Source organism: Ranitomeya variabilis, chromosome 2 (genome assembly GCF_051348905.1).
Source record: "Ranitomeya variabilis isolate aRanVar5 chromosome 2, aRanVar5.hap1, whole genome shotgun sequence".
In the NCBI taxonomy this organism is placed as follows: Eukaryota; Metazoa; Chordata; class Amphibia; order Anura; family Dendrobatidae; genus Ranitomeya; species Ranitomeya variabilis.
The window spans coordinates 354,020,525-354,046,756 of record NC_135233.1 but is presented as its reverse complement, the minus strand read 5'-3'; the positions used below and the strand labels follow the sequence as shown (position 1 = coordinate 354,046,756).

Below are 26,232 nucleotides of genomic sequence, written 5' to 3'. Positions count from 1 at the left end.
TGGAAAGGCAACAGTAACCAAGCAACCAAGCACACAGTATCAGCTTAAGCCAGACGCTGGGACCGACGTCTCCACTGCGGCTGGAGAAGAATGGGAGACCACATCGGACGTGGTTCGAGATTCCCCCTATGCGAAGGCGAGAACTTGACACCTAACATATATATATATATCTGTATATATATGTATATACAGTGTATATATATATATGTAAATATATATATATATCTTTGTATCCATAAAAAAGTATCATTATGAAAAAAAAAACAATAAAAGTATACATATTTGGTATCGCCGTGTCCGGAACAACCCGATCTAAAACTGTTCCACTACTTGTGCTATATATTACGTGGCTGTGCTATATACTAAGTGGCTGTGCTATATACTACGTGGCTGTGCTGTATACTACTTGGGCTGTTATATGCTATGTGGCTGTACCATATGCTATGTGGCTGTGTTATATACTACATGGCTGTGCTATATGCTACGTGGTCTGTGTTATATGCTACGTGGCTGTGCTATATGCTACATGGGCTGTGCTATATGCTACGTGGGCTGTTATATGCTATGTTTACGTTTACTGACCAAGTTCTGTCATACATACGGTATTCTAGAATACCCGATGAGTTAGAATTGAGCCACTATCTAGTAAGATATAAATGTGGTATCACTATAATCATACTGACCCAAAGAAAAGGATGCCTTCTCAATTTTACCACATGCAGAAAGGCATTAAAAAAAGACCTTGAACAATTTGCGCAATGTTGGTTTTCGTTTATTCTACCTCCCACAAATCGGAATAGAAAGCGATCAAACAATGTCATGAGTCCGAAAATGGTACTAATAAAAACATCAACTTGTCCTGCAAAACACAAGCCCTCACATGACTTTGTCAGCAGAAACATGGATAGCTGTTAAAATATGTTGATGCAAAAAAACTTGTTTTTGAAAACAAAAAAAGCATCTTTTAGTGTGGGACAACAGCCAAACAATAAAAATCTGATATAAATCAGGTATCGTTATCGCACCGACCCAAAGAATAAAGTAATCTTATCACTTGCACTAGGAATGGCGTAAAAAATAAATGAAACCAATTCTTAACCTGTTGATGATTTTTTCATTTTGCCTCACAAAGATCACGGTAATACTCGGCTCACATTTATCCTGCACTCTGCGCTGAGCGCTTACATCAGGTTTCCATGTACATCTCTGAAATACGTTACTCAGACAGAAGGTTCCCTATAATGAGGCAGATGGAGGCACTGCTGTAGATGCCATAGGATCTGGCGATGTCCATTTATTAGGAGTAGATAAAAAAGCCATCGGCCACAGTTTTCTGCACTGCTGAACAGAGGCCAGATGGAGTCCAGAGTAACTGTGCTACCTTATTATAAAGAGTACCTCCCTCAGGGGTTTCATCTGAAGCATAGAGTTTAGTGTAGTGCAGTAGCACCCTATGCAGTGATGAGGCAGTGACGCAGCAAAGTTCAAATCCAAAGTCTCTTTGTTCAACTCACATAAAGTACACAGCACACGATTTCCTCAGGATTGCAGCTGGGAACCATATCCTCTCGATTACAGCCACTAAACATGCCAGTCCACATCTGACCTGTTAATGTGCATGACTGCCCTGTTGTGTTAATGTTCTACTCACAGCATTACACAGTATACAATATCCTCTGGTTCACAGTCAGGAACCATATCCTCCAGTTTAGTCACTAGACACGCCAGTCCACCTCCTGATACCAGTTGTCGTGGGTGACGGCACTGCAGTGTATGCTGTGGATGCCAGGCTTTTCAGCTGCCTTGGCCTTTTGGCTCTGCTGGCCTGTGTCGCCTCACACAGGTGGAGCTCTGCAGAGCCTACTGCTCTGTGCGCCTCCAAACACCAGAGTGACTCTGACCTCTGGCACACCCAAACCCTATACTGCAGGGTCTTTAACTGGAATCTGTGGCCTTCAGCCACATGGAAAACCAGGGCCGGCAATGAAATGGACTGCATGACTACCATCCAGCAGTCTGTTTCAAGACACAAAAGGCCAGAGCAGGTTTTGTTAAATCAGCCCTGGACACATAGCATGCCCAGGACCAATACTCACTTTTATTCTGCATTCCAATCACAGCTAAACCTGTGGCTGCAATGCACTTCCATGGCCTCAATACACCTCCATGCGCATCCTGGGGGGAACACACAGCGACCCCTATAAGTAACACCGGTCACTGCCTCAAAATAGGATAATTGAGATCACAATGTTCCCAACAAAAACTTCAACTTAATCAGCAAAAAAAGCAAGTCTATAATTAGGTCCATCATCTGTTAACTTAAATAGACGGGTCTCCCATGTTTCTGATAGTGCAAAGACTTAGGAAATGTGCCCTAGCCCCAAAAGAAATTCAGCAAATTCTGTGCTCCCAAATCCAAATGCCCCCTCCCTTCAGAGCCCCAGTGTGCCTAATCCTCATTTAGCGTCCACATATTTTGCAATTCAGTAGTAATAAGAGCCCGCCCAATTTACAGGTGCATGAGCTGAGCACGACGTACTGGTCACTTCAACAGCATTTTGTAATTTTTACTTAGTAGCATCCACGGCTGCTTGTTTCTGGAAAGCTCCCATGGATTCAAAATAGTCACAAAACCTGTAGATAAATTTCCAATGGGGTATAATTTCCAAAATGAGGTCACTTGAAGGGGAATTCTGCTCCCCTAGCATTTTGGGGCTCTGTATATGGAGTCTGCAAACTATTATAGAAAATTCTGCACTCCAGGATGCCTCCTGTACAACACTACTGCTTAGCCATATGGTGAGACTCAGGAGGGATGGAGCGCTATTTGCCTCCAGTGTCTCACCATATGGCTAAGCAGTACTGTACAGCTCCATTTGGGTATTTCTACATTTAGCAAAAATGATGGGACAAATTTTGGTGCTCCTTTACCCATTTTCCTGTGTGGAAATGTAAAATCTTTCACTGAAACAAAATTTTGGTGGTAAATTTTTTTCTTCATTGCCCAATCGTATATGACCCACCTGTGGTGTCACTATGATCACTGCACCCCTAAATGAATGCACTGAGATGGTGTAGTTTGTAAAATGGGGTCTCTTATGGGAGTTCTGCTGTTCTGGCACCTCAGAAACGCTGCCAATGTGACATGGCACGCTCAAATCAGTCCAGCAAAATATGAACTTCAATATGGCGCTTCTTCCCTTCTGAGCTTTGCACTGTGCCTCAAAAGTAGTTTTTTTTTACCACATATCGGGTATTGGCGTACTCAGGAGAAACTGAATGACAAATGTTGGGGTCCATTTTCTCCTGCTATCCTTGTGAAAATTAAAAAATTGGGCTAAAATAACATTTTTTGTGGGAAAAATGTGATTTTATTTTTATTTTCACTGCTGTAAGTTATAAACTTCTGTAAATCATCTCGGGATTCAAGGTGCTCACCACACATCTAGATACATTCCTTGAAGGGTTTTGGTTCCAAAATGGTTTCAATTATGGGGGCTTTCCACTGTTTAGGCGCATCTGGGCTGTTGATACCAAAAATGACACCAGCAGACCATTCCATCAAAGTCTAGGTTCCATTCCTTCTTTTCTGAGCCCTGCCGTGAGCCTGAAACAGTATTTTACCCCCACATATGGGTTAACTACGTACTCAGGAGAAATTGCACAACAAATTATATGATGCAATTTTTCCTGTTACCCTTGTGAAAATTATATGAAAACTGTTGAAGGAAAGAGCGCAAATAGTGTCTTATCTGAGAAGGTTAAAAGGTTAATCCATAGGATTGCACTCATCAGATATAGCTGAGTTGAAGCATTGAAAAGATTCGCTGCAGCAGATCCACGAATCCAGGGAGGACAAGCCATTAGATACAGATTGGGATAGTTGTGGTAAATTTCTGCGCTGCTGAATCACTAGAATTCCAAAATTATTAGTACATGTGGCTTTATTATTCTACGCGTTTCAGCATTCAAGACTCCTTTAACAGGAAACACCACAGGAACAACTTGTTTACCACAATTGTCCCAATCTGTACCTTGAAAAAATGAAAAATTTGGGGGTTAAATAAATTTTTGTGGGAAAATGCAAATTTTTTATTTTTACGGCTCAACGCTATAAAATTCTGTGAAGCACCTGGTGGTTCATGGTGCTCACTACACATCTAGATAAGTTTGTTGAAGGGTCTAGTTTCCAAAATGGTGTCATATGTGAGCAGTTTCCACTGTTTAGGCACATCAGGAGCTCTCGAAACACAACATAGGTTCCGCTACTTAATCCAGCAAATTTTACATTCAAAAAGTCAAATGGCGCGCCTTCTCTTCTGAGTCCTGCTGTGAGCCCAAACAGTGATTTTCCTCAACATATGGGGTATTAGCATGCTCAGAAAAAATTGCACAACAAATTTTGTGGCCGATTTTCTCCAGCTACCCTTGCAAAAGTAAAAAAGTTTGGGTCTAAAGTACAATTTTTGTGACAATAAGTTTAATGTTCATTTTTGCTTACTACATTCCACAAATTCTTTTTGAAGCACCTGAAGGGTTAATATACTTAAATGTGGTTTTGAGCAACTTAAGGGGCACTGTTTTTAGAATTGTGTCACTTTTGGGTATTTTCTGTCATATAGATTCCTCAAAGTCACTGCAAATGTGGTGTCTTGAAAAAAATGGTTTTGTAAATCTTGCTGAAAAAATGAGAAATCGCTGTTCAACTTTTAACCCTTATAACTTCCTAAAAAAATTGTGTGTCACAAATATTGTTCTGATGTAAGGTTGACATGTGGTAAATGTATTTATTAACTATTTTGTGTCATAGGACTCTGATTTAAGGGCATAAAGATTAAGGGTATGTTCACACTGGGCATTTTTGCTGCTTTTTTATGCAAGTTTTCAGCTGCTTTTTACAGTATTATTATTATTATTCATTTATATAGCACCATTAATTCCATCAAGAAGATTATTAACCCTTCAGGTGCTTCACACGAACTGAAGCTGTCAGGGGTTTACAGTGACAGAGAGGAGCCAGAAGACCGCAGCTTTAGAATTTTCCTACTCCTACACTGGTTAGAAGCGCTTCACCTTCGTATTAAACAGTGTGACTTTCTTTGGACAGTGCAGGGGTTATTCTACTCGGTTGAGAGCTCCTGGAGCTAAGGCTCTCTGTCGAGCACTGTTAGCCACTCCTATCTCCTATATAAACTGAGTCCTGGCTAACACTCATTGTCAGAGCAGCTTTTGCTGCATGGCTGGAGGCAGTTGTTGTTGGTTATTTGAGTAGGTGATTGGTGGATTTATCGCTAACTGTTGCTAGGTTTTGAGAATGTGATTGTCATGCTGCTGCAGTGCAGTATAGTGCAACCTCCACCAGAGGGAGCTTGAGAGGGAAGTGAGACTGCATACACAGAGAAGCACCAGAGAGCAGCAGCATAGGTGCCACCAAGTGGCGAGAGAGTGGTCAGACAAACCGAGTCAAAAAACAATAAGAGGCAGAAGTACCGAAGGGATTAGCAGTACACATGGTCAGGAACAAGCCAGGAGGTTCAGCAATGGTCAGAAATGGATAAGACAAAGTCAGAAGGCAGAAGAGAGCCGAATACAAGACAAGTCAGAAACCAGAGAATCAAACCAACAAACAGGGAAACGCTGGGAAAAGGGCAGACAAAGGGAGTCAACAGACATGGGGCAAGTCAGGGATCACAGCAGGACAAATCAAGAGCTACCAGAGTCAGGTTCACACGCCAAAGGCAGAACTATAGCTGACACCGCAGCAGGATGCATAGGAGCTAAATAGCAAACCTGAACCCAGAATGAGGCAGAGCAAATTTAACCCTTGACAGGATTAAACCCTGGAACGGATCATGACAGTGATATTCCCTTTCTTCCACTTTGGTTAATCCACATCCTGCGTGCCCCGGTGCATGCCTATGTTATACAGCTCTGGCAAAAATTAAGAGACCACCACATCAAAACCCGGTCATGGGCAGCACAATCTCCAGACCTGAACCCCATTGAAAACCTCTGGAATGTAATCAGGAGGATAATGGATAGTCATAATCCATCAAACAAAGAAGAACTGCTTAAATTTTTGCACCAGAAGCAGTGTGAAAGACTGGTGGAAAGCATGCCAAGACGCATGAAAGCTGTAATTAAAAATCGTGGTTATTCCACAGAATATTGATTTCTGAACTCTTCTTGAGTTAAAACATTAGTATTGTTGTTTCTAAATGATTATGAACTTGTTTTCTTTGCATTATTTGAGGTCTGAAAGCACTGTTTGTTTGTTTTTTAATTTCGACCATTTTTTGCCTGAAAAAAATACAAATGGAAATTCGGAGTCATGTTGTCAGAAGTTTATAGACTAAAATAACAATTTACATTTTACTCAAAAATATACCTATGAGATCAGACAATCTGAACATTTTGCAGTGGTCTCTTAATTTTTGCCATAACTGCATGTGTATATTTGTATGTTTGGTATTTTTCATTACTCCCTTCGTATTACCTTGTTAGTCTGGTTGGTGCACACTACTACTCCCCTCTTCCCTGGGTGGGGAAAGGGTACAGACTGAAGGTGGATTCAGGAGCTAAGGCAAGGTACATGGCCCTGGCATCTTCACCATCAGAAGTAACCCGGGGTACAGGGCGATCTAGCCCTAGCATTAAGGACAGAGAAGGAGCCTCTGGTCCTGGGACACCAGACAATATAGTCATGACAGAAGCAGTGTGGAAGGAAAAGAAATGAACATTTTACTTTTTTACACAAAAATTTTACTTTAGACCCAATTTTTTTATTTTCACAAGGATAACAAGACAAATTGTGCCCAAAAATGTGTTGTGCAATTTCTCTTGAGCATGCTGATATCCCATATGTGGGAGAAAACTACTGTTTGGGTGCATAGCAGGGCTCGGAAGGGATGGAGCGCCATTTGACTTTTTGAACATAAAATTAGCTGGAATTGAGAGCGGAATCCATGTCTTGTTTGGAGAGCCCCTGATGTACCTAAACAATGGAAAACTCACACAAGTGATCCCATTTTGGAAACTATACCCCTTGAGGATTTTATCCAGGCGTATTGTGAGGATTTTGAACCCAAAGGTACTACACAGAATTTGATAATAATATGTCGTCATATTGAACTCATCATCATTAGTGCTCAAGTTCATGTTTCGCGGCTGTTAGACACCCCAAAAAAACATGCTGATTTCCCATGTATGGCAGACAATCCCCGCATGTTTAATTTTGGCTGTCCAACAGCTGCAAAACATTTGAGGTTGGGACATGAGCATGTTACTTGAGGACATGCGATACTCTGTGCATACCTGAGAACCAGAAGCAAACTAGTGAGCACTAACTCCACTAACTAGTGAACACTAACAATTCTAACTCCATCCCTAAGCCTAACCACCACCCCAGTCCCAACCCTTATGGGTTAAAGGGAATCTGTCAGCAGGTTTTTGCTATGTAATTTGAGAGCAATAAAATATAGGGCAAAAGAGCCTGATCCTTGCAATGTGTCTCAGCTGCTTGGTGCAGTTTAATAAAATTCCTATTTTTTTGCTGCAGATATAGCAGAGCTCAAATGCTGAGCTGTGTGTAATTCCACCCATATGACTGATTGTCAGCTTCATGTGTACACTATGAATTGTCAGTAAAAATTGTCAATCAGTGGTGGGGGCGGGGTAACACAGATTAGCCTGCCTGTCCAGCATGTGAGACCTAGTCTACTGCTGATAAAACACGGATTGCACTGAAACTACAACACACAGCCTACGATGTGACACATCCTTGGAATCAGGCTCACTTGCCCTATATTATACTGCTCTCAAATAGCATAAACTTGCTGACAGATTCCCTTTAACTGCTAACTTACAGTATCACTATGGGTATTCTTGAAAGTCATTTGACATTCTTTTTTAGGGTTGATAGCTAGTAATGGTGAACGCTGGAAACAGCTACGCCGCTTCTCATTGATGACACTAAAGAACTTTGGAATGGGTAAAAGAAGCATTGAACAGAGGATTCAAAAAGAGGCCCAATTCCTTTTGGAAGAATTCCGAAAGAGCAAAGGTGAGAACTACATGAAAATATACATACAGAAAATAAACTTATAGGCTTATTCTTAAGTATAAGTAAACCATTGGCAATATTTACTCATAAATTAGCTGAATAAAAAGAGAAAATGTTCCAGAATCACACTTTATTTTTTAATTTTTATGTGACTATGACGATACAAATAAATATATGTAGAGAAATATTGTCATTTTTAACACCATTTTTGAGAGCAGGCACTGTAGGCTGATACTTTTCGTGGGATTTTTTAGTTCATTTATCAGTTTTGCTGTGTAGACTGGGACAACATTAGCAGAGTCATACATTATCATTGAAAGGTAGACAACGTAATTGCGCCTCCAGCTACTGTTATAAATCTAGATAAGCCAAGACAGCAGAATTATTAGCAATAACTGGTTTATCAATTACATTGACCTTAGATTACTGTGCACAAACATTTTAGGAAATAATTCATCAAATAGAAAATAGTCTAGCATTGGGAGCTTCTATTAAAATCTAGGGAGTACCACTACTGTATACTGTGGATTTCAATGGATCACTTTAATTTTTAATAAGTTTTAACCCTTTAAGGAAAAAAGCTATTTTTTTTTTGCTCCTTTATTTTTTTTCCTTCCTTGCTTTTCTCATTTTTTTCAGTTGGTGTAGCAAATTGTTTGATAAAATTGATCTGAATTCATGATTTTGAAGGTCAGTACAATTACGGCAATAAAGAAAGAAAAATCCAGCTACATGAAAATCCAAAGACTTTTCTTTATTGGTGTGAATAGAAAACACTCCAGTCGGTGAATTAAAATGCCATGGTAGATAACACAACTACACTCACCGGCCACTTTATTAGGTACACCATGCTAGTAACGGGTTGGACCCCTTTTGCCTTCAGAACTGCCTCAGTTCTTCGTGGCATAGATTCAACAAGGTGCTGGAAGCATTCCTCAGAGATTTTGGTCCATATTGACATGATGGCATCACACAGTTGCCGCAGATTTGTCGGCTGCACATCCCAAAGATGCTCCATACAAGGCAGGATGGATCCATGCTTTCATGTTGTTTACGCCAAATTCTGACCCTACCATCTGAATGTCGCAGCAGAAATCGAGACTCATCAGACCAAGCAACGTTTTTCCAATCTTCTACTGTCCAATTTCGATGAGCTTGTACAAATTGTAGCCTCAGTTTCCTGTTCTTAGCTGAAAGGAGTGGTACCCGGTGTGGTCTTCTGCTGCTGTAGCCCATCTGCCTCAAAGTTTGACGCACTGTGCGTTCAGAGATGCTCTTAGGCCTACCTTGGTTGTAACGGGTGGCGATTTGAGTCACTGTTGCCTTTCTATCAGCTCGAACCAGTCTGCCCATTCTCCTCTGACCTCTGGCATCAACAAGGCATTTCCGCCCACAGAACTGCCGCTCACTGGATTTTTTTTCTTTTTCGGACCATTCTCTGTAAACCCTAGAGATGGTTGTGCATGAAAATCCCAGTAGATCAGCAGTTTCTGAAATACTCAGACCAGCGCTTCTGGCACCAACAACCATGCCACGTTCAAAGGCACTCAAATCACCTTTCTTCCCCATACTGATGCTCGGTTTGAACTGCAGGAGATTGTCTTGACCATGTCTACATGCCTAAATGCACTGAGTTGCCGCCATGTGATTGGCTGATTAGAAATTAAGTGTTAACAAGAAGTTGGACAGGTGTACCTAATAAAGTGGCCAGTGAGTGTAGTTTCAGGTAGTGAAATGGTATATATTGTTAATCATGGTCCTTTATGAAGCCCAGCCATTGGTGGGGTGTCCCAGGAGTACCAAGATGGCAGACAAGGGGCAGATAGCCTATCAACACTCCTTGTTTGAATTACAGGGGGCCGATAAGAGCCAGAGGGTGACAGCTGCATATAAATGGTTAAACTCTAGAAATAGGAGCAAGTGTGGCACCTCAGGAGTTTGGGTACCACAGTGGTACTGCCTTCCTCTTGGAGAGGGTGATGCCATGCCTGGAAACGAGGAGAATCCCTTTGACAGGTAACTTGTACATGCAACATGTTCTGACTCCAGGCCAGTAGGGGGAGCTTTGGACCCGGTTTCAGGGGAGCTACCCTAGATACATATAAATTCAGGCTTGGAGAAGGAGTTAGTTAGTTCAGTCTGGATATTGTGTGAGACAGTGAAGGAGGAAGGAGCACAGGAAAAGCAAGGAGCTGGAGCAGAGCTGCGATCGGGCTCCCTCCATGCTGAAGCTCAGGAACCGGACATCGGGAGTCCGAGGCTGTGTGGGACTGTATGCCCACAGCAGAAACTGGAGGGCAGAAGATTGAAAGTAACTTGCCCACATCTATACCCTGAGGTACAGTAACATACAGAGCCTGGTGTCACCGTGGATAGAGACCCCTATAAAATGGCTCGCGTTACCTACCATGCAGGTACTGTCTCAGGACAGAGAGTGAGAGATGACCTTGAAAGAAGCCATAGGCAGCAAGGGACTATTATACAGCGCGAAGTAGAAGGCTGCCAATCTGGCCTGGCAAAGGGAATTAAACTCGTTTCCAGGCTGCCTGGACTCCATCGTCACCTGTTGCTTTAAAACAGGTAAAGAGACTGCAACCTTGTGTCCTCTGATTCTTGCTGGCACCACACGATCTTTTCCTACTACACCGGGAGCCCTGGGGAGCCAGCTTCACCTGTGGGAAGCCATACCATCTTTGCTGAAGTGCCATCACTCCCCAGAAGACCCCTTTAAGCAGCAGTGGTCACCCCTGACCGAATACCACAGGTAGCATCACGAAGATTTCTTATTCTAGTAACCCCTTTAAAGACCATCCCTTTAATTTGGACTCCCAGGGCCACGGACTGGGTCGCTGTCACCATGATCACTTTAATGACGACCGGACCCAGCTCGAGTATCACCTAGGCCCTGGTGGGTGCGCCACAAGCATCGGCCAATAATTTTGGAAACACATGCCAGTAGTGTTGAGCATTCCGATACCGCAAGTATCGGGTATCGGCCGATACTTGCGGGTATCGGAATTCCGATACCGAGATCCGATACTTTTGTGATATCGGGAATCGGTATCGGGATTAATATCAATGTGTAAAAGAAAGAATTAAAATAAAAAATAGGGATATACTCACCTCTCCTACGCAGCCTGCACCTCACCGAGGGAACCGGCAGCGTTCTTTGCTTAAAATGCGCGCGTTTACTGCCTTCCGTGACGTCACGGCTTCTGATTGGTCGCGTGCCGCCCATGTGACCACGACGCGACCAATCACAACAAGCCGTGACATAATTTTCAGGTCCTGAATGCCTAATTCTAGGCATTCAGGACCTGAAAATTACGTCACGGCTTGTGATTGGTCACGTCGCGGTCACATGGGCGGCACGCGACCAATCAGAAGCCGTGACGTAATTTTAAAATGCGCGCGTTTACTGCCTCCCGTGATGTCACGGCTTGTGATTGGTCACGTCGCCCATGTGACCGCGACGCGAACAATCACAAGCCGTGACGTAATTTTCAAATCCTGAATGCCTAGAATTAGGCATTCAGGACCTGAAAATTACGTCACGGCTTGTTGTGATTGGTCGCGTCGCGGTCACATGGGCGGCACGCGACCAATCACAAGCCGTGACGTCACAGAAGGCAGTAAACGCGCGCATTTTAAGCAAAGAAGGCTCCCGGTTACGGCGGTAAAGTCCAGGCTACGGCGGTAAAGTCCAGGCTGCGTCGGAGAGGTGAGTATATCAATATTTTTAATTTTAATTCTTTATTTTGCACATTAATATGGATCCCAGGGCCTGAAGGAGAGTTTCCTCTCCTTCAGACCCTGGGAACCATCAGGGATACCGTCCGATACTTGAGTCCCATTGACTTGTATTGGTATCGGGTATCGGTATCGGATTACATCCGATACTTTGCCGGTATCGGACGATACTTTCCGATACCGATACTTTCAAGTATCGGATGGTATTGCTCAACACTACATGCCAGCTGTATAACATGGTACAGCAACATGAACTGGTATGATCCTTTGAGCTGTTATGAAATGCAAGCACCCTGCTGCAAAAAATCCTTGATATATTTGTGTCCCCTCCCATAATAGGCCAACCATTGGATCCAACATTCTATTTTTCCAAAGCTGTCGCTAATGTCATCTGTTCAGTGGTATTTGGACATCGATTTGAGTATGAGGATAAAGAATTTCTGAAGCTTCTTGGTCTTCTAACAGAAACTATTCAAGGATTCAGCACAATATGGGGTCAGGTAAAGAAGAACTCGTTTCCAGATCATAAATACCTCAATGCCAAATCACTACATGCTATGACTTTACTACATAAATTTTTTGCAGCTGTACAATGCATTTCCTAAAGTAATGGAAAAGATGCCAGGACCTCACCAAAGGATGTTAAAAGCGTCTGACGATATGAAGGAATTTGTTAAAAAACGTGTGGAAATGCATAAGGAGACTGTTGATCCCAACAATCCTAGGGATTTCATTGATTGCTTCCTCATTAAGATGGAAGAGGTAAGTTGGTCCCATAAATGTTACATAAGGAACTGATTAGGGAAGTGCTGAGGGGGATGTTCCCTAGAGACTAATGGATGGGGTCAACAACAAGCCGTTTCCTCATTAAGATGGAAGAGGTAAGTTGGTTCCATAAATGTTACATAAGGAACTGATTAGGGAAGTGCTGAGGTGCATGTGCCCTAGAGTCTAAAAGATGGAATCAACAACAAGCCGTTTTGCTTTGGCCAAGATATTCATACAGTATGAATTATTGCTGCTGCAACTTAAACACAGACGTTGGCAAGTCTATCCTATGCCTTTGTCTTACCAGATATAGACAACTGCAAATTTATAAGCAAAAGGCTAGCATCCAATGCTTACAATACAGCAGATCTGGGCAAAGTGCAGCCCACAGGCTACAACCGGCCCTCTGGTTGTTCCAGTCTGGCACATGGACCAGCACAGCTGAAGATCTCAGAATGACAATAGCTGTGAATGTAATGGTGAAGGAGAGGGCTGCCAACTCCTTCCACCATTCATCATGTGCGACTGAGATAGCAGACATGATGGCGTCACTTCAACTTGTCTTCTGTGCAGAGCGTCAGTGTAGACAACAAAAACCATAGGATAATGTGTGGTGTGAATATGTGGGGGCTCATCTATAATATAACGCTGGGAGCGTCACTCTGTCCGAAGCCTCTATAGACTGCGCAAGCGCAAGCGCCGGCGCAGTCTGGACCGCACAGAGCGACGCTCCCAGGAGATCGCGGTATGCGTAAGCGCTGAACGCACACCGCGATCTCCACCGGACAAGCAGGGACGAGCCAGGAGGCGGAGGGTGAGTATACTTACCTGACCCGTTCCACCGACGCGCTTCCGGGTCGTGACTGTCCCCCTGCTCCCGGAATCGGCGCCTGCGCAGTCCGCGCTTTCCGGCGCCATTTTCTTGAAGACACATTGCAGTGTCTTCAAGAAAATGGCGCCGGAAAGCGCGGACTGCGCAGGCGCCGACTCCGGGAGCAGGACCAAGAAAATGGCCGCACCCAGCACAGCCGCCGCGCCCAGCACAGCCACGCACAGCCGCCCACAGCAACGCACAGCCGCCGCACCCAGCACAGCCGCCGCGCCCAGCACAGCCACGCACAGCCGCCGCACCCAGCACAGCCGACCATAGCCGCCCACAGCCACGCACAGGCGCCCACAGCCACGCACAGCCGCCGCACCCAGCACAGCTGCCCACAGCCACGCACAGCCACCCATAGCCACGCACAGCCGCCGCACCCAGCACAGCCGACCACAGCCACGCACAGCCGCCGCACCCAGCACAGCCGCCCACAGCCACGCACAGCCGCCGCACCCAGCACAGCCGACCACAGCCGCCGCACCCAGCAAAGCCGCCCACAGCCACGCACAGCCGCCCACAGCCACGCACAGCCGCCCACAGCTACGCACAGCCGCACCCAGCACAGCCGACCACAGCCACGCACAGCCGCCGCACCCAGCACAGCCGCCCACAGCCACGTACAGCCACCCATAGCCACGCACAGCCGCCGCACCCAGCACAGCCGCCGCACCCAGCACAGCCGCCCACAGCCACGCACAGCCGCCGCACCCAGCACAGCCACCCACAGCCGCCGCACCCAGCACAGCCGCCGCACCCAGCACAGCCACGCACAGCCGCCACAGCCACGCACAGCCGCCTACAGCCACGCACAGCCGCCCACAGCCACGCACAGCCGCCCACAGCCACGGACAGCCGCCGCACCCAGCACAGCCGCCGCACCCAGCACAGCCGCCCACAGCCACGCACAGCCACCCATAGCCACGCACAGCCGCCGCACCCAGCACAGCCGGCCACAGCCACGCACAGCCGCCGCACCCAGCACAGCCGCCCACAGCCACGCACAGCCGCCGCACCCAGCACAGCCGCCCACAGCCACGCACAGCCGCCCACAGCCACGCACAGCCGCACCCAGCACAGCCGACCACAGCCACGCACAGCCGCCGCACCCAGCACAGCCGCCCACAGCCACGTACAGCCACCCATAGCCACGCACAGCCGCCGCACCCAGCACAGCCGCCGCACCCAGCACAGCCGCCCACAGCCACGCACAGCCCACAGCCACGCACAGCCGCCGCACCCAGCACAGCCACCCACAGCCGCCGCACCCAGCACAGCCGCCGCACCCAGCACATCCGCCGCACCCAGCACAGCCACGCACAGCCGCCACAGCCACGCACAGCCGCCTACAGCCACGCACAGCCTCCCACAGCCACGCACAGCCGCCCACAGCCACGGACAGCCACCGCACCCAGCACAGCCGCCGCACCCAGCACAGCCGCCCACAGCCACGCACAGCCGCCCACAGCCACGCACAGCCGCCCACAGCCACGCACAGCCGCCGCACCCAGCACAGCCGCCCACAGCCACGCACAACCGCTGCACCCAGCACAGCCACCCACAGCCGCCGCACCCAGCACAGCCGCCGCACCCAGCACAGCCGCCGCACCCAGCACAGCCGCCACAGCCATGCACAGCCTCCGCACCCAGCACAGCCATGCACAGCCGCCTACAGCCACGGACAGCCGCCGCACCCAGCACAGCCACCGCACCCAGCACAGCCGCCGCACCCAGCACAGCCGCCCACAGCCACGCACAGCCGCCGCACCCAGCACAGCCTCCCACAGCCACGCACAGCCGCCTACAGCCACGCACAGCCGCTGCACCCAGCACAGCCACCGCACCCAGCACAGCCGTCCACAGCTGCCGCACCCAGCACAGCCACGTCACATACAGCCGCCCGCACTCAGCACAGCCACATACAGCCGCCCGCACTCAGCACAGCCGCCCGCACTCAGCACAGCCGCCTGCACTGATGGGGGCGCAGGATGGAGCAGCACGTGATAGGATGGGGGCGCAGGATGGGAGCACATGACAGGATGGGGATGAGGATGGAGCAGCACATGACACGGTGGAGCAGCACATGACAGGATGGGGGCGCAGGATGGAGCAGCACATGACACGGTGGAGCAGCACATGACAGGATGGGGATGCAGGATGGAGCAGCACATGACACGGTGGAGCAGCACATGACAGGATGGGGGCGCAGGATGGAGCAGCACATGACACGGTGGAGCAGCACATGACAGGATGGGGGCGCAGGATGGAGCTGCATATGACAGGATAGGAGCAGCACATACCAGGATGGAGACCATATTCCAATATAAATGCTCGCCACCCGGGCGTAGAACGGGTTCAATAGCTAGTACTGTATATTGGGGCTTTGTGGGGATTCATACTGTACATAAGTGCTATGTGAGCACTCATACTGTATATATGGACACTGTGGGGGCTCATACTGCATACAGGGCTTCTGTGTTTGATATGATACTGTATATAGAGTGTTAAATGTGGAGGCTCATACTGTATATAGGAGGGCTGTGTTTGGGATTATACTGTATATATGAAGGCTATGTATGGACTCATATACAGTATAGGGGGTCTAATGCTGAATATTGTAAGGGTGTGTGTGTAGTCTCATACTGTATATAGGGGCTGTATAGACTCATATGATAAATTAGGGGTGTCAACATGCTTAATTTTCCTCAATGTTAAATTATACAATTAATATTATAATGATTAATATTAATATAAACAATTAGAGTTATTACCATATATACTCTAGTGTAAGCCGACCCGAGTATAAGCTGAGGCGCCTAATTTTGCCAAGGAAAACTGGGTAAGCTTATTGACTCGAGTATAAGCTGGGTATGCATTGTCCATTCATCCCTGTCCTGCTCTGTGTGGCTCCCCTGGTCTCCTAGTTGTATGCATGGCTCTATGTCCTCCCCCTTCTATGTATAATGGGGCATCCTCCCCCTTGTATGCATGGCTCGGTGTCCTCCCCCTTGTATGCATGGTTCGGCGTCCTCCACGATCCTCCCCCTTCTATGCATGGCTCGGCATCCTCTCCCATCCTCCCCCTTCTATGCATGGCTCAGCATACTCCCCCTTGTATGCATGGCTCAGCGTCCTCCTCCTTGTATGCCTGGCTCAGTGTCCTCCCCATCCTCCCCCTTCTATGCTTAACACCTCAGGGTCCTGGTTGTTACAGTAGCATTGCTTTACTCATGGGGAGAATGATGTCACGCTTGGAAGCGAGGGAAGATCTTCTTTATCAGGTAAACACAAGCATACAACATGTTCACACTCCAGGCCAGAAGGAGGAGCTCTGATCCAGCTTATGGGTGGCTCCCATATATATATATATATATATATATATATATATATATATATATATATATATATATACTAGATGGTGGCCCGATTCTAACGCATCGGGTATTCTAGAATATGCATGCGTAGTATATTGTACAGCCCACGCAGTATATTGCACAGCCACGCAGTACATTGCACAGCCCACATAGTACATTGCGCAGCCCACGTAGTACATTGCGCAACCACACAGGCACACACCCTACACAATGGCGGCACTTGACAGCAGTGGAGGACAATGATGATTCCTGAATTCGCGGCAGACTGTGCCCGTCGCTGGCCTCGACCAATCAGCAAGGCGGGATTTCTGAAATAGACAGACAATTAGACCCTTAGACAACACAATGGCGGCACTTGACATCAGTGGAGGACAATGCCCGGCGGCCTCGAGCAATCAGAGACTCAGGATTTCCAGGACAGACAGACAATTAAACCCTTAGACAATTATATATATACTAGACTGTGGCCCGATTCTAATGCATCGGGTATTCTAGAATATGCATGTCCCCGTAGTATATGGACAATGATGATTCCAGAATTTGCGGCAGACTAAGCCCGTCGCTGATTGGTCGAGGCAACCTTTATGACATCATCGTCACCATGCTGTGCTGGCGGCCTCGACCAATCAGAGATGCGGGATTTCCAGGACAGACAGACAGACAGAGGGAAAGTTAGTCAGTTAGTGCCAGACAGCAGACTGGAGCAGTCTGAGGCAGAGAGGAAAGTGAGGGGCCGTGCAGCCACTAGGGTGCTGCAGCTCCTGGATAGAGAGAATACAGAAGGAGAACACAGTGTAGAGAGTGTGCAGGAGAGCAAAGCACAGGAGAGAAAGAACTGGGGAGTATAGCTAGGAATGAGCTACCTCCCTGCAGAGCGCAGACACCGGTAGCCGGAAGACCGAGGTTGTGTCGACTCCAAGAGGCACAGCAGAAATCGGCAGGACAGCTGGACTGCACGTCACCTGTTGACACAAACACCTGTGGACACAATAGCGCATAGAGCCTGGGTCATGATAGAGACCCTGTAAAAAGGCTTAAACCACCTTTTATACAGGTTATTGTCCTACCCTTTAAGGAGGACAGAGAGAACTGTGAGGACCTTGACAACAGCCATAAGCAGCAAGGGACTACACCACCGTTCTAGTGGGAAGGCTTTTAACTCCACCTGGTAAGGGGGACTGGTGGGAGATCTGGTGCCCTGGACTGTGGATGCTTGAATACTTCAGTTTCTTTCTGCACCATTCACCATCCTCATCTATACACCGGGAGCCCTGGGGACCTAATTCGCCTATGGGAAGGTATACCATCTTAGCTGCCATAACATCACCCTAGTGGACCCCTTTAAGCAGTGTCAATCCCCTCTGACCAAATACCATAGGTGGCGTCATGAACAAACTTTATTATCAAAACCCCTTTAACCCCTTTACGCCCAAGGGTGGTTTGCACGTTAATGACCGGGCCAATTTTTAAAATTCTGACCACTGTCCCTTTATGAGGTTATAACTCTGGAATGCTTCAACAGATCCAGGTGATTCTGACACTGTTTTCTCGTGATATATTGTACTTCATGATAGTGGTAAAATTTCTTTGATACTATCTGGGTTTATTTGTGAAAAAAAACGAAAATTTGGCGAAAATTTTGAAAATTTTGCAATTTTCCAGCTTTTAATTTTTATGCAATTAAATCACAGAGATATGTCACACAAAATACTTCATAGGTAACATTTCCCACATGTCTGCTTTACATCAGCACAATTTTGGAACCAAAATTTTTTTTTTAGGGAGTTATAAGGGTTAAAAGTTGACCAGCAATTTCTCATTTTTACAACACCATTTTTTTTAAGGGACCACATCTCATTTGAAGTCATTTTGAGAGGTCTATATGATAGAAAATAACCAAATGTGACACTATTCTAAAAACTGCACCCCTCAAGGTGCTCAAAACCACATTCAGAAGTTTATTAACCCTTCAGGTGTTTCACAGGATTTTTGGAATGTTTAAATAAAAATTAACATTTAACTTTGGTTCACAAAAAATTTACTTCAGCTCCAAATTGTTTTATTTTACCAAGGGTAACAGGAGAAAATGGACCACAAAAGTTGTTGTACAATTTGTCCTGAGTACGTCGATACCCCATATGTGGGGGTAAACCACTGTTTGGGCGCATGGCAGAGCTCGGAAGCGAAGGAGCGCCATTTGACTTTTCAATGTAAAATTGACTGGAATTGAGATGGGATGCTATGTTGCGTTTGGAGAGCCCCTGATGTGCCTAAACATTGAAACCCCCCCACAAGTGACACCGTTTTGGAAAGTAGACCCCATAAGGAACTTACCTAGATGTGTGGTGAGCACTTTGACCCATTAAGTGATTCACAGAATTTTATAATGCAGAGCCTTAAAAATAAAAAATAATATTTTTTCACAAAAATGATCTTTTCACCCCCAATTTTTTATTTTCCCAAGGGTAAGAGAAGAAATTGGACCCCAAAAGTTGTTGCACAATTTGTCCTGAGTACGCTGATACCCCATATGTGGGGGTAAACCACTGTTTGGGTGCAAGAGAGAGCTCAGAATGGAAGGAGCGCGTTTGACTTTTCAATGCAAAATTGACAGGAATTGAGATGGGACGCCATGTTGCTTTTGGAGAGCCCCTGATGTACCTAAACAGTGGAAACCCCCCAATTATAACTGAAACCCTAATCCAAACACATCCCTAACCCTAATCCCAACGGTAACCCTAACCACACCCCTAACCCTGACACACAACTACCCTAATCACAACCCTATTCCTAACCGTAAATGTAATCCAAACCCTAACCCTAAGTTTAGCCCCAACCCTAACCCTAACTTTAGCCCCAATCCTAACCCTAACTTTAGCCCCAACCCTAATTGTAGCCTTAACCCTAGCCCCAACCCTAACCCCAGCCCTAACCGTTGCCCTAACCCTTGCCCTAGCCCTAACCCTAGCCCTAACCCTTTCCCTAACCCTAGCCCTAACCCTTTCCCTAACCCTAACCCTTGCCCTAGCCCTAACCCTAGCCCTAACCCTTTCCCTAAACCTAGCCCTAACCCTAACCCTAACCCCAAAGGGAAAATGGAAATAAATACATTTTTTTATTTTTTTGCTAACTAAGGGGGTGATGAAGGGGGGTTTGATTTACTTTTATAGCAGGTTTTTTTAGTGGATTTTTATGATTGGCAGCCATCACACTCTGAAAGATGCTTTTTATTGCAAAAAAAAAAATTTTGTGTTACCACATTTTGAGAGCTATAATTTTTCCATATTTTTGTTCACAGAGTCATGTGAGGTCTTGTTTTTTGTGGGATGAATTGACGTTTTTATTGGTAACATTTTCACACACGTGACATTTTTGGATCGCTTTTTATTCTGATTTTTGTGATGCAGAATGACCAAAAATCAGCTATTCATGAATTTCTTTTGGGGGAGGCATTTATACCGTTTTGTGTTTGGTAAAATGGATAAAGCAGTTTTATTCTTTGGGTCAGTACGATTACAGTGATACCTCATTTATGTATTTTTTTATGTTTTGGTGCTTTTATACGATAAAAACTATTTTATATAAAAAATAATTATTTTTGCATCGCTTTATTCTGAGGACTATAACATTTTTATATTTTCTTTGATGATGCTGTATCGTGGCTCGTTTTTTGCGGGACAAGATGACGATTTCAGCGGTACCATGGTTATTTATATCCGTCTTTTTAATCGCGTGTTATTCCATTTTTTGTTTGGCGGTATGATAATGTTTTTTGCCTCGTTTTTTGTTGTTTTTTTACGGTGTTCACTGAAGGGGTTAACTAGTGGGACAGTTTTATAGGTCGGGTCGTTACGGACGCAGTGATATTAAATATGTGTACTTTTATTGTTTGTTTTTTTATTTAGATAAAGAAATGTATTTATAGGAACAATATTTTTTTTTTGGAATTTTTTTTATTTTTTTTTACACATGTGAATATTTTTTTTTTTTACACTATAACATTGCCCAAGGGGGGACATCATGTTATAGTGTAAGATCGCCGATCTGACACTTTGCTGTGCTCTGTGTCAGATCGGCGATCTGACATGTACAGCTCCTGGCTGCTCTGAGCAACGCGTTCACATCTCGTTGCTCCGGGGGTCTCAGGGAAGCACACAGGGAGCCCCCTCCCTGTGCGATGCTTCCCTATACCGCCGGAACACTGCGATCATGTTTGATCGCACTGTGTCAGGGGTTAATGTACCGGGGGCGGTCCGTGACCGCTCCTGGCACATAGTGCTGGATGTCAGCTGCGAGTCAGCTGACACCCGGCCGCGATCGTCCACGCTCCCCCCGTGAGCGCGGCTGATCGCATATGACGTACTATCCCGTCGGTGGTCATACGGGCCCACCCCACCTCGACGGGATAGTATGTCTAATGTCAGAAAGGGGTTAAAGACTATCCCTTTTACACCCTGGTGGGGTTCCATATGCATGGCTCTGCATCGTCCCCCTTCCTCCCCTTTCTATTCATGGCTCAGCATCATCCCCTTTCATGCATGGCTCGCTGTCCTCCCCCTTGTATGCATGGCTCCGTGTCCTCCCCCTTGTATGTATGGCTCCGTGTCCTGCTCCTGGTATGCACGGCTTGGCATCCTCCCCCATCCTCCCCAGTCCTCCTCCTTGTATGCCTGGCTCGGCGTCCTCCCCTGTCATACTCCACCTCGCGTGGTCGCTGCATGTCTCTGGATCTCCGTTGTCCCGTCGCGGCAGCTCTTCCTGTGCTTAGCGGTCATGTGGTACCGCTCATTAAGGTAATGAATATGCACTCCACACATATGGGAGTGGAGACGCGTGAATATTCAGTACAATAAATAGTGGTACCACGTGACCGCTGAGCAGAGGAAGAGCTGCCGCACCGGGACAACAGAGATGCAGGGACGTGCAGCGAACGCACGATGAGGGTGAGTATGGTGTCACAACCTCCGGCTCCTGCCGCTGCTCTGCTGCTCCCCCTCCCTCGCTGGCTTTCTGGACAATGACTCATGTATAAGCCGAGGGGGAGTTTTCAGCACAAAAAAATGTGCTGAAAATCTCAGCTTATACATGAGTATATACTGTATGTTTATATTAATATTGAGCAGAATTAACTTCAGCCTATTGGTTTGGTATCCACAAAAGTCACGGTCCTTCATGTGGACCCTCAGGAAAATTAGTTGCCCACCCCTGTGCAGCGCCCCAGAGTCGTGATCGTTGCAGTACTGGAGCTCTGCCGCTAAGGGGAGCTATGGTACGTCTGATGGCACTGAAGGAGTTCATCTGACCAGGTATCACATACACCGATACATTTCACAAGCGGGCCTCCAGGGGGAGCTAAGGGTTCTATTCATTAGGCCACTCCTTACCTGGTGGGTAAACTGGGGGTCAGGCAGGAAGTTAGGACAGAAAGCTGACTGGGTTGGAACCAGGCAACACCTTGTGGCAGAGGGTGTTGTGGGGGAAGATTTGGTAGGGTCCCTGTCAGGTTTGGGACCCTGACAGAGGCCTGGCAACGAGAAAGAACATCACAGGACCAAGCCTGCTCAGCATAGTGGCAGTGCCCTAAGAAAGGATCAGAAGCGAGACATATTGTGCTGAGTGAGAAACGAGATCAAAGCAAGAAGGAGAATACCAGTAGGAGTCGTGCTGTAAGACCGAGGCAACATCCTACTGAGGCGCACAACCGGCGGCCGGAACGCCGAGGAAGTATTTCTATATATATAGCTTCAGGCAATACTTCAAACCAATGGCAGGACAGTCAGTCACAGGCGGGCTGTCTCACCTAAATCACCTAAGAAGACATAGGGGGCAACCTGTGGAGAGGGGCGACTCTAGGGTCCCGGAAGAGCTCCGAGCCTACCCGTCATACGGGTGTGTCCCGACCGTAACATCAGGGAGGGACGGAGGATTAGCAGAACATCATCTAATCGAGTTGTGAGGGAACACGAGAAACAGACACAACAGTTGTGGGGACTATCCCGTAAGCACAGCAGGGGAGGACCACAACACATAGCGCTAGCAGGAAGGCACAGATTTCCACCTGCAAAGGGAACTCTGGAGGTGCCATTGGACCGGCCGGACTTGCGCAGCCTGGTTGACCGTATTCCGGACAAAGGACTCAGAATCCTTCAGTAAAGAGGTAAAGAGACTGCAACCTGGTGTCCTCGTTATTTACTGCGACCTGCACTTCACAACTGCACCACCATTCACCACCCTTTCACCGGACGTCCCCCTGGCAGGCAGGGCCACGGACCGGGCCTAGCCACCTGACAACCCTAGAACAGAGACTCAGAGGCCCGGCTCCGGGTGCCCCTCGGCCCTGCGTCAGTGGGGGCGCTCCACCTGCATTACAGGATACACCTGAGCAGACAATTCTCTTCGAGCAATGAGATAAGCTACAGTATAGCCCTAATAATAAATAGAAAACTAACAGTAATAATCAAGAGTTGTTAATTCATGCATCTAACATTTCTACTTATTTGCAAAGGAAAAAGACAAGGCTGATACTGAGTTTCACATGGATGGAGTGGTTTATAGCACTTTAGATTTGTTTGGCGCAGGGACAGAAACTGTGAGCTTGACACTCCGTTATGGACTGCTGATTCTCCTCAAGCATCCGGATGTTGAAGGTTGGAAATGTCTTCAAAATACTAATTAACTTCAACTTTCTAATAAGGCTTTACTTCAGTCCCGATTGTTGCAAATCTCTTTTCTCAATTTCCATGAATCTGAAATTCCAATTGTAAAAAAATAAAGTAAATGCTTTACATTAATTATTTAATAAGGTCCTTGGCTCAGTTACTTGTGTGTCTAAATCTCAGTTGTCGTTCATCCTTACAGAACGAATCCATCAAGAGATTGACAAAGTCATTGGAAGGGACAGGGCTCCATGTGTGGCGGATCGATCTCGTATGCCCTATATGGATGCTGTAATCCATGAGATTCAAAGATACATTGACCTCATACCAATGGGATCTCCACGCAAAGTAACCCGTGATGTGACGTTTAGAGATTTCCATATTCCAAAGGTAAAACTGCACTTTCCTGTGTTCACTGATAGAAGCCAAGTGATATGGATCATGGAAGATCTAAAATACAGTTCAATAGTATTATCATCGCTTATGAATTTACAAAAATGGTTGTAATAGTTAATGTTTATGTCATTTTATTGTTTTCCTAGGGTACAACTGTCTTCCCAATGCTCAGTTCTGTTCTCCATGATCCGAAACAGTTTAGATACCCGAATCAGTTCAATCCGGGACATTTCCTGGATGAAAATGGCAAGTTTAGTAAGAATGATGGATTTATGCCATTTTCATCAGGTAAGTGCTAAAACTTCGAGTATTAACAGCATCGAGTCACACAGTATAACTCATTATTTTCCTATATAATTATGGGTGAGTTGATGATTTGAAGTGGGATTAAATATTTTAGAGTTATAGCAAACAATTTTGACTGGATTGGTCGAACCTGTGACTTGGGAAACCAAGAGATGCAACCAAAACAAAATAAAAGACCATTATTGTGCCTTCTGTTTTATTAGAGGGTAGATCCTCATTCATAGACTCTGTCAATATCTGCTTTTATTTGCAACTCCTACCCCTCCTGACCCAGGATTTTAGTACATTATCTCAACAGGCTTTTGACATTATGTAACTATTCTTTCCAAAGCAAATACAAAAAATAATCATACCAGATAAATGCATGAACATTTTTTTATATAAGGATCTAAGTTTCATGAAGATGCATTAAAAAATTAAACGTTCCAATAAGAAGATGAAGGATAATCCAGAACAAATTGTGGGATTTACAAGGTCAATATTTCAAGTTATGAGAGCGATCATAATCAACATTTTTTTATGGATCAGCAAGTTGATATAAAAGGAAATCAAAATACATGCATAAACCCAAATTAGGGTCACTTTCACATGTTTCCAGAACATGTGCATCAGCTTTTTTTATGGGTATCACACGTACCCATTATAACCTACTAGATGGTGGCCCGATTCTAACGCATCGGGTATTCTAGAATATGTATGTAGCTTAAGAATAATGCAATGAATACACAGGATTTTCCGGGTAAAATATATACATTATACAAATATATATTATTAAAATTATATTGCTCATAAAACTTAATATAACTGAACGAAATTATTAAACAGATCATCAAAATATATACAGTAAACCATTACATGAATATCTAACTGTATTTAAATCCTTCGCCAATATCACAGCCAATCAGCGACGCGGGATTTCCGTTACAGACAAACAGAAAGAATTAGACAATTAAATAGTAGATGGTCCTATGAGCACAGAGCCGACTCAAGGTTTTTGTGGCCCCCGGGCGAAAGAGTCTCAGCTCCTTTAACCCATACCACAATTCGTGATGCACCGATATGGCAGAGAAATATAGTTATAGTACAATGGCAAATATTTCACATCTTACATTCCATGAGTAATATCTATAGTAAATTCTACAGTAGACTGTATAGTCCTCCACACAGTATAATGGGCACCACCACATAGTGCTCCATACAGAAAAATGAGCCCCACATAATGCTCCATACAGTATTATGGGCACCACATATTGCTCCTGTGATGCGAGTCACTATAGTAAATATTAGTCCCAGAAGTGGAGAGAAGGACTTCAATAGCAGATAGCAAAATATGTACTACTTACAGAATAAGTAAAGGAAGGTCAAACAATTTGAGCTCAGGTCCAGAAAATGGCGCAGTGCAACAAGGGGAAGTCAGAGACGAAATCCAATTCACGAGCCGAGGTCAGGAAAACCAGAAAGACCAGACAGTTTACAGGGAGCAGGCACAAGAGAAGTCAGGTCACTAGAAAAGAGTCTAAGTCCAGCAAGGGAATAAAGGCAGGCTGGGTCAGGCACAGAGCACAGAAAAAGGTCTTCGGACCGAAACGTTGCCGCAGGAGGCAGAATAAAGTATATTGCTGTCTGTCACTTCCTGATGTGGCGCTGTCCTCTTTCAATCTTTATCGTGGACTTCTTCTACTGGGATGGACCCCCTGGTGTGGACGTGCGCCCTGATGTCCGTGGAGACAACGTCAGTATTGGGTGCAGCTTGACTGAGCTTTGTTGGAAGTATACTTACAGAGCACAGAGGGATCAGTCTTACACAGGCAGCAGCAAGTGTACGATTGACACTGGATGGAGGAGCTAGCATGCTTAAGTAGAAGACTAATCAAGGAAAGTGAACACAGATGATTGCAGCACAGAGCCAGCACAACCAAAGCAGGCTGACAGCTCCTACACAAAGTAACATATCAGGCAAGAACAGAGTGGAGATTGTGACAGTACCCCATCTTCAAGGGGGGCCACCAGACCCCCAGTTTTCCCAGGATACCTCCGATGAAA

The 26,232-nt window shown here is 45.9% G+C and overlaps 1 protein-coding gene across 1 annotated transcript in view; it reads left to right on the top strand.

Moving 5' to 3' along the window:
• The window catches only part of LOC143805877 (cytochrome P450 2C5-like), a 49,796-nt gene that overhangs the window by 20,805 nt on the left and 2,759 nt on the right, over positions 1 to 26,232 (top strand). Inside the window, exons 3-8 of the mRNA XM_077285618.1 lie at positions 7,913 to 8,062; positions 12,152 to 12,312; positions 12,398 to 12,574; positions 23,337 to 23,478; positions 23,690 to 23,877; positions 24,030 to 24,171. Of these exons, the coding sequence (XP_077141733.1) occupies positions 7,913 to 8,062; positions 12,152 to 12,312; positions 12,398 to 12,574; positions 23,337 to 23,478; positions 23,690 to 23,877; positions 24,030 to 24,171 (960 nt within the window). The remainder of the gene's footprint in view (positions 1 to 7,912; positions 8,063 to 12,151; positions 12,313 to 12,397; positions 12,575 to 23,336; positions 23,479 to 23,689; positions 23,878 to 24,029; positions 24,172 to 26,232) is intronic.